At 45.2% G+C, this 8,819-nt stretch overlaps 1 protein-coding gene across 1 annotated transcript; it reads left to right on the forward strand.

Annotated features, from left to right (window-relative positions):
- Window positions 1–7,697: 7,697 nt before the first annotated feature.
- On the forward strand, window positions 7,698–8,027 carry LOC113233493 (the record flags this gene model as incomplete). Its single annotated transcript, XM_026468619.1, has 1 exon — window positions 7,698–8,027. A coding segment is annotated over exon 1 (330 nt), but the record flags the coding sequence as incomplete, so codon positions are not given.
- Window positions 8,028–8,819: the final 792 nt, after the last annotated feature.

Here is an 8,819-nt window from a genome sequence, read left to right on the forward strand (position 1 = left end):
CATCGACCGGGACTTCAGCTACAGTGGTAAATCAGCCGTGGACTTGACAGCAGGTATGTTACGAGGTCGGCCCCATGGAGGCGTAGCAATACTATGGCGGAGTAGTGTTTTTCGTAACGTAACAGTCATCAAGTGTGATAGCCAGCGTATTGTAGTAATAAAAGCTCAAACTTGTGACTTACGTGAAATTCTGATTTTATGCGTATATATGCCTACTGATCAGGTTGACAACTTTCCTCTTTTTGCGCAGTGTTTAGGGGAATTGACGGCTATAACAGAAGACTTAAGTATAGAAAATGTGTACATGTTAGGCGATTTTAATGCTCATCCGTCGGCCCCTTTCTGTGATGAACTATTTAGTTTCTGTTTGGAGAGGAAATGGGTTTGTGCGGACGTAGTAAAGCTCGGCCTGTCATCTAATACTCACACCTATGTCAGTGACGTACATGGTTGTAAGAGGTGGTTGGACCATTGTGTGGTGAGTGAGTCGGCTTTACATACTGTTTTAGATATTAACGTCCTATATGTTGATCAGAATTTACAACCACATACCAAATAGTATAAAAAACCTGGAAAGATTGACACAATTTTGTAAGGCATTGAAAACATTCCTCATCAATAAACCTTATTATAATTTAAAAGAATTTTTTGACAACCAGATTAAATGATTAAATGATTTGACCTTTAGGTAACTTAATTAATAATTAGAATAAGAATTCATAATCAATATATATTTCATTTATTACTGTTTAAAAGATTATTATTATTATTTCATTTTCTCTTTTTATCTCTGACGACTCGATAAGATGATTAATTTTATTATAATTAATTAATTAATAACTATTAAATGTATAAATTTAATTCAATATAGTAACAAGACTAGTAAAGTAAAGAATGACATTGTAAAATTATTAATGTAGCTATTGTAATATTATAAACGACGTATTCTGTAATTATAAGTATGAACTCGGTTTTCTGCAGTTGCCATGCCCTTGCAGGGCGTCACATGTTATCTGCCCAACGCCAAATTTAACATCTTAAATTAGCTATGTATGTGACATGCAATAAATGAATTATTATTATTATGACATTAGCTGGTCGGACCACTATCCATTGCAGGTAGTATGTGATTTAGGTTTAGTTAGAAATAAGATATTAGCCAGCAAAGATCAATGTAACAATAAAATAATTTGGGGTGTACGAAATCTAGAGGAAATTAATAAATACTATGAATGCTGTAATAATAAACTGAAGCTCGTACACTGTCCAGATGAATTTTACGAATGTGCCGATAAAATGTGTAACAATGTGAGTCATCAGCGTGTATTGGACAAGTTTTATAATAAAATTGTTACAATTCTTAGTCAGTCATCAGTGACTACTTGTACACGTAGGGTTAAGCATAATGTAAAGAATAGGTGTATACTAGGTTGGAATAAGCATGTGGCCGAGGCACACCGACAAGCTAGGTTGGATTTTCAGATGTATGTCTTGTATGGAAAGCCTAGTTGCGGGCTCGTATACGATAGAATGTGTCTTAGTCGTAAAATATTCAAATCGAGACTAAAGTTTTGTCAACAACATCAAGAACAGATTCGGCAGGATTTACTGGCAGCCCAGCATTCAGCCAAAAAATTTAATAAATTTTGGAAGAGTACGAAACAGCTGAATGGTAAGGCAACTATACCTGTCAGTGTGGATGATACAAGTGACCCAAGGGAAATTGATAATATTTTCAAACAACATTTCAAAGTAGAATCTCCATTAATTTCAATGAGTTCACTTTCGTTTAGTAAAGACTGTCATGTCGATCAACCCATATCAATTACTAGTGAAGACGTAAGACAGGCCATTAATAATATGAAAAGAGGCAAGTCTCCAGGATTTGACAGTCTCAGCATAGAACATTTGAAATATGCAGGTCCTCATATAGATAGACTGTTATCCTTTTTCTATACTTTGTGTGTAAGGCACTCATACCTACCGTCGGAGCTGATGAAAACAGTGGTAGTGCTGTAGCGGACCCTCTCCGCTAACACAGCAAGACATTACCCTTCTTCTGACGCAGTCGGGTAAAACAGCGGCGGCTCCGCTTATCAACTGGTGGCGTGATGCGCGGGCGCACAAGCCCGCCGCCGCGCCGCTGTGCTCCGCGAGACCGGTCGCGTCAGTCGGCCACGGAACTCGCTTCTGAGCACACGCGTACCTTGCTTGCATCGCTTCCCGCGCTTCCACACGTCTCGCGTAATTGTAAATCATTTTGTGCTTGCTGAACTTTAGTTACTTTCTTCTTATTTTGTTATCTATCGCGTCCTATACATCTGTAACCACTTTTGTACTGTTTCCTTATCTTCTAGTGTGTCTGTGAACTGTAACTCTTGCTTTCCTTTCTTTCCGTTTCAATATACGTTCTATTCAGTGTGCTATCGTGTCGCGTCTTATTTCACAATACCTACTGCAATATAATAGCTATTCAGAACATCGCTACCTGTGCTGCCTGTGCCTGCGTTACACTGCAACGACCCGGGTTCGACTCCCGTTGCAGTTACACAACTACGACTGTTGGGAGCAGGTTCAACACCTGCACCACATTGGTGACTCCGACGTGATCAGCACGGAGTAAGAAGATGAGTACCAGCAACGACGGCGAGAAATACGAAGACGCAACTGGCGGCTCCGCGCAGGTGAATCGTGTCGGCGTGCGGATACCCCCGTTTTGGGCCGAAGAACCAGAAATATGGTTTACGCAAGTAGAAAGCCAATTTATTATATCAGGTATTAATAATGATAGTACCAAATTCCATATGGTGACCAGCCAGCTAGCACCAGAATATGCTACGGTGATGAAAGATTTTTTTTAAATCCACCCACAAATAACAAGTACCTATCTTTCAAAGAGACCCTAATCCGTCGCTTGTCCGATTCACGGGAGAAGAAAATACTTCAGCTTCTGCAGCATGAAGAGTTGGGGGACCGGAGACCGTCCCAGTTTCTGCGCCATTTACGTGGTTTGGCCGGATCGAACATGCCAGTTGAGTTTATACGTACCGTGTGGGCTAGCCGAATGCCTATTAACATACAAACTATTATTGCTTCTCAGCCTAAGACCAGCTTGGACGACGTAGCGGACCTTGCCGACCGGGTAGCAGATATAGTGCCATCAGTGCCACAAGTCGCCTGCACCTCGAGCGCTTCGCCAGCAGCTGCGACTTGCGGCTGTAGTAGTAAGGTAGCCGAGCTAGTGAGGCAAGTGGAAACGCTTATGAAGGTAAATAGAAGACCACGTACTACTTATAGAGAACATAATAGCCAACGCTTCCGTTCTAACTCTGGCACCAGGGCTAATTCAAAGCAACGGACTCGACCGGAGGGCCACCCCCACTGCTGGTACCACTTCCAGTTTGGCAGTAATGCTAAGAATTGTAAACCACCATGCAGTTTTAAGGCGGAAAACTACAAGGGCAGCCGTTAGTGGCCGTACACGACTGTCCCTCATCATCGACAGGCCGCCTGTTCATTACCGACTGCAAGAGCAAGGTACGGTACCTTATCGACACGGGTTCAGACTTGTGCGTCTATCCAAGGTCAGCTGTACGGGTGGTAGCTCCTCACACCAGATCTAAGTATGAGCTCTTTGCAGCGAATGGGTCAGTGATATCCACCTATGGTTATTTAAACCTTCAATTAGATTTTGGTCTACGACGTGACTTCAGATGGCGCTTCGTGATCGCAGACGTGTCAAAACTCATCATCGGCGTCGATTTTCTAGGTTATTATAACCTAATTATCGATTGCCGCAACAAACGCCTCATCGACAACGTCACGTCGCTCACGACACACGTGCCAGCCCAGCCCACAGCAGAGAACATTTCATCAGCACGTACCTTACTCGATATTACGCCTTACCATCACATCCTCAGTGAGTTTCCGGAAATTACCCGTCCAGCTGGTAAGCCTGAAACTCCAAAGCATAACACAGTCCATCATGTGAGAACTACTTCGGGACCACCGGTCTCCAGCCGTCCACGCCGTCTTGATCCAGAGAGGCTAAGAGTTGCAAAAAAAGAATTTGATGATATGCTGCTCAACGGCACCACCAGAAGGTCTCAAAGTTCCTGGTCCTCTCCTCTACACTTAGCGCGGAAGAAAAACGACGGCTGGCGACCGTGTGGAGACTACAGAGCTCTGAATGCACGCACCGTCCCAGACAGATATCCTGTCCGACATATCCAGGACTTCGCTTACCAGCTGGCAGGTAAGACAATTTTTAGTACCATCGACTTGGTGAAGGCGTACAACCAAGTACCCGTTGCAAAGGAGGATATTGAAAAAACTGCCATAACGACCCCGTTTGGCATGTTTGAATTCCCTTGCATGACCTTCGGGCTGCGCGATGCTGCACAGACTTTCCAGCGCTTCATGGATGAGGTTCTGCGCGGGCTGGAATTCGCATATTGCTATCTAGATGACATTCTTATTCACTCAACATCCATAGAACAACATCAAAAGCACCTCAGACGATTATTCCAGCAACTGAAGGAGTATGGAGTCCTCATAAATACAGGGAAGTGCAGCTTTGGCAAGCCCGAGGTCATATTCCTGGGATACACCGTCTCTTCATCTGGTATACGCCCATTGGACACAAAGGTACAGGCGATTCAAGAATTTCCTGTGCCACGCACAATAAAAGAATTACGGCGATTTTTAGGTATGATGAACTTCTACCGTAGATTTCTCCCAGGAGCAGCTACGATACAAGCACCGCTTAATGCCCTGTTAGCTGGACCGAACGCGAAAGGCAACAAACCCGTAGACATGACTCCAGCACTACATGAGGCCATCAAAGATTGTAAGTCTTGTCTTTCCACTGCTACTCTTTTAGCTCACCCAGACACCAACGCAGAGCTAACCATACAAACTGACGCGTCAGATGCGGCCATAGGAGCCGTACTTCAACAGCGTACGACTAATGGCTGGGAACCACTATCGTTCTTTTCAAGAAAGCTCAGCCAGTCACAGAAAAAGTATAGCCCCTACGACCGCGAACTCCTGGCAGTATACGAAGCTATAAAATACTTTAGGTATATGGTAGAAGCGAGAACGTTCACAATATTCACCGACCATAAACCGCTTACCTTTGCCTTCAGCACACGACGAGATAATTGTTCACCACGCCAGTTCAGGTACTTAGATTTTATATCTCAGTTCTCCACCAACATTCACTACATACCAGGGAAAGACAACACAGTGGCTGACGCTCTTTCACGCATAGAGGAACTTACCATTTCGCCCTTAGACTACCAGTTATTAGCTCGCGCCCAGGAGACAGACACTGAACTTCAGGAGTTACTACAAAGCGGCTCCACACTCAAATTAGAAAAGCTCAGATTACCAGATTCTAATCACATAGTCTTCTGCGACGTGTCCACATCAATCTCACGTCCGTTCGTCACGCTTGAGCACCGACGTCAGGCGTTCAACATGCTGCACAACCTCAGCCACCCAGGTGTTAAGGCTACAGTTCGGTTAGTCACAGAACGATTCGTGTGGCCTGGTGTGAGAAAAGACTGTTGACAATGGGCTAAAGAATGTGAGAAATGCCAGCGGGCAAAAGTAATAAGACACACTTCAGCACCATTGCAAAGATTTAAGCCACCTTCAGCCCGCTTTCAACATGTACACATGGATATCGTAGGTCCTTTACCACTTTCAAATAGTTACAGGTACTGCCTTACACTGGTCGACCGCTTCACCCGTTGGCCTGAGGCGTTCCCACTGCAGGACATCACAGCCGAAGCCTGCGCGTCTGCCTTTATCTCAGGGTGGATCGCGCGCTTCGGCTGCCCCGAGCGCATCACGACCGACCGTGGTCGGCAGTTCGAGTCCCAGCTATTCAGGGCCATCGCAGCGCTCTTGGGCGCTGTCCACCACACGACCACGGCCTACCATCCCGCGGCCAATGGCCTCGTTGAGAGGCTCCACCGGCAGCTGAAAGCGGCCATCGTCTGCCACGCGACGACTCAATGGACAGAGGCGCTACCATTGGTGCTTCTCGGCATCCGCAGTGCGTGGAAAGAAGACCTTCAGGCTTCGGCAGCGGAACTGGTCTACGGCGAGCCGCTACGCTTGCCTGGACAGTTCCTTACTTCGTCCCCAAACACTCTCCCTGATGACGGCGGCTTCGTGAGTCGCCTCCGCAGTCACATGAGGAAGCTCACTCCACGTCCAGCTTCCTGGCACACAAATCGAACCTTCTATGTGCCAAAAGACCTCAGTACTGCAACTCACATCTTCCTTCGCCAAGGGCCAGCTCACAGACCCTTGCAGGCCCCATATAGCGGCCCGTATAAGGTACTACGCAAAGGTACCAAAACCTACGACATAGAGGTCCAAGGGAAGAAATTGACAGTCACTATCGACAGAGTCAAACCAGCGTATATCACGAGGGACGAAGTCAAAACGCCAGCACCAGAGATGACAGCACCAGAGAGGGCAGCACCAGAGAGGGCAGCACCAGAGAGGGCAACACCAGAGACGTCAACGCCAGTGAAGACTACGAGGAGCGGCCGGGTAGTGAGATTCCCGGACTACTATCGACCGTCCTGACAAACGGTCTCGGCGAGGGAGTACTTGTAGCGGACCCGCTCCGCTAACACAGCAAGACATTACCCTTCTTCTGACGCAGTCGGGTAAAACAGCGGCGGCTCCGCTTAGCAACTGGTGGCGTGATGCGCGGGCGCACAAGCCCGCCGCCGCGCCGCTGTGCTCCGCGAGACCGGTCGCGTCAGTCGGCCACGGAACTCGCTTCTGAGCACACGCGTACCTTGCTTGCATCGCTTCCCGCGCTTCCACACGTCTCGCGTAATTGTGAATCATTTTGTGCTTGCTGAACTTTAGTTACTTTCTTCTTATTTTGTTATCTATCGCGTCCTATACATCTGTAACCCCTTTTGTACTGTTTCCTTATCTTCTAGTGTGTATGTGAACTGTAACTCTTGCTTTCCTTTCTTTCCGTTTCAATATACGTTCTATTCAGTGTGCTATCGTGTCGCGTCTTATTTCACAATACCTACTGCAATATAATAGCTATTCAGAACATCGCTACTTGTGCTGCCTGTGCCTGCGTTACACTGCAACGACCCGGGTTCGACTCCCGTTGCAGTTACACAACTACGACTGTTGGGAGCAGGTTCAACACCTGCACCACATTAGTAAAAAATGCCACGGGAGATATATCTGACAAATCCAACTACAGGCCGATCTCACTAGCTACAATAACAGCAAAAGTCTTGGACCGAATTCTTGATATGCATCTTAGTAAGAGTCTACAAGTACATGATGCTCAGTTTGGTTTTCGTGAAGGCTTATCAACCGAATGTGCTATTTTGACCGTCAAACACACCGTTGATTATTATGTAAAGAGGAAAACCCCCATATATGCATGTTTCTTAGATCTATCAAAAGCTTTTGACCTAGTCTCATATGATAAACTTTGGTCAAAGTTAAGCTCAGTAGGGGTTTCTCCGGAAGTCATAAAACTTTTTCAGTTTTGGTACAGTAATCAGAAAAACACTATAAAATGGGCAAATTTTCATTCTGATGAATACACATTAAAATGTGGTGTAAGACAAGGAGGATTGACCTCGCCGAGGCTATTTAATGTATATGTGAACAGTCTAATTGAGGAGCTGAGCAGCATGCAGGTCGGATGCCGAATAGATGGCGTCACTGTCAATAACATAAGCAATGCTGACGACATGGTGCTGCTCAGCCCTTCAATTGGAGGTCTTAGGAAGCTTTTACGTGTATGTGAAGCTTATGCTGTGGAGCACGGTTTGAAGCACAACGTTACAAAACGCGAGTTTATGATTTTTAAAGGAAAGAACAAAGGTCCTGTTCATGTACCACCGCTGTTGCTAAACGGAATTACTATTAGACGTGTTCCACGGTTTAAGTATCTGGGACACATTTTGACTGAAGAATTGATGGATGATGAGGATATCGAGAGAGAGAGCAGGGCGTTGTCGGTTCGTGGGAACATGCTGGCACATAGATTCACTCGTTGTACTGTCAGTGTTAAACTGACTCTTTTCAAAGCGTATTGTCAGAGTTTTTACACGTGTGGTCTATGGGCCAGGTTCACAAAGCGGGCCTACGACTCTCTGCGAGTCCAGTACAACAACGTTTTCAGAGTTCTATTGAGGCTTCCCCGATTCTGTAGTGCTTCGGGCATGTTTGCCGATGCACACATGAACGACTTCTATGCGATTATACGAAAGAAGACCGCGTCTATTGTGCAACGGATACGGGGAAGTGACAATGGAATTCTGAGGATGATAGCAGACAGGATGGACTCTGCTATCCTCAGCCGGTTTACATTGTTACATGTAAAAAAAATAGTCCCTTAGTGGTGTAGAATGTCAAATTATTTCACTAACATAGTTTTTAAGTATTCTTGTTGCTAACATTCTATGGATTGATTGGTCTGAAAATAAAGGATTTTTATTATTTTTATTTTATAATACCTCGAAAACGATACTCATATTGCATTAAATAAGAAAATCGTGTCCGCCATCTTGGATTTACAAATAAGTGCTATATTCGTAATGGACACCCCCAAATACCTCTAAAACGATACCCAACTCTCCACTATTCGAAAAATCGTGCCAGCCATCTTGCATTTACAAATAAGTGCTATATTCGTAATGGGCATCCCCAAATACCCCAAAAACGATACCCATATTGCATTTTTTTGAAAAATCGTGCCTGCCGTCTTGGATTTACTAACAAGTGCTATATTTTTAATGAGTACCCGCAAA

The sequence above is a fragment of the Hyposmocoma kahamanoa genome, unplaced genomic scaffold (genome assembly GCF_003589595.1).
Source record: "Hyposmocoma kahamanoa isolate Upper Pololo Valley unplaced genomic scaffold, ASM358959v1 78360, whole genome shotgun sequence".
NCBI classification, from domain to species: domain Eukaryota; kingdom Metazoa; phylum Arthropoda; class Insecta; order Lepidoptera; family Cosmopterigidae; genus Hyposmocoma; species Hyposmocoma kahamanoa.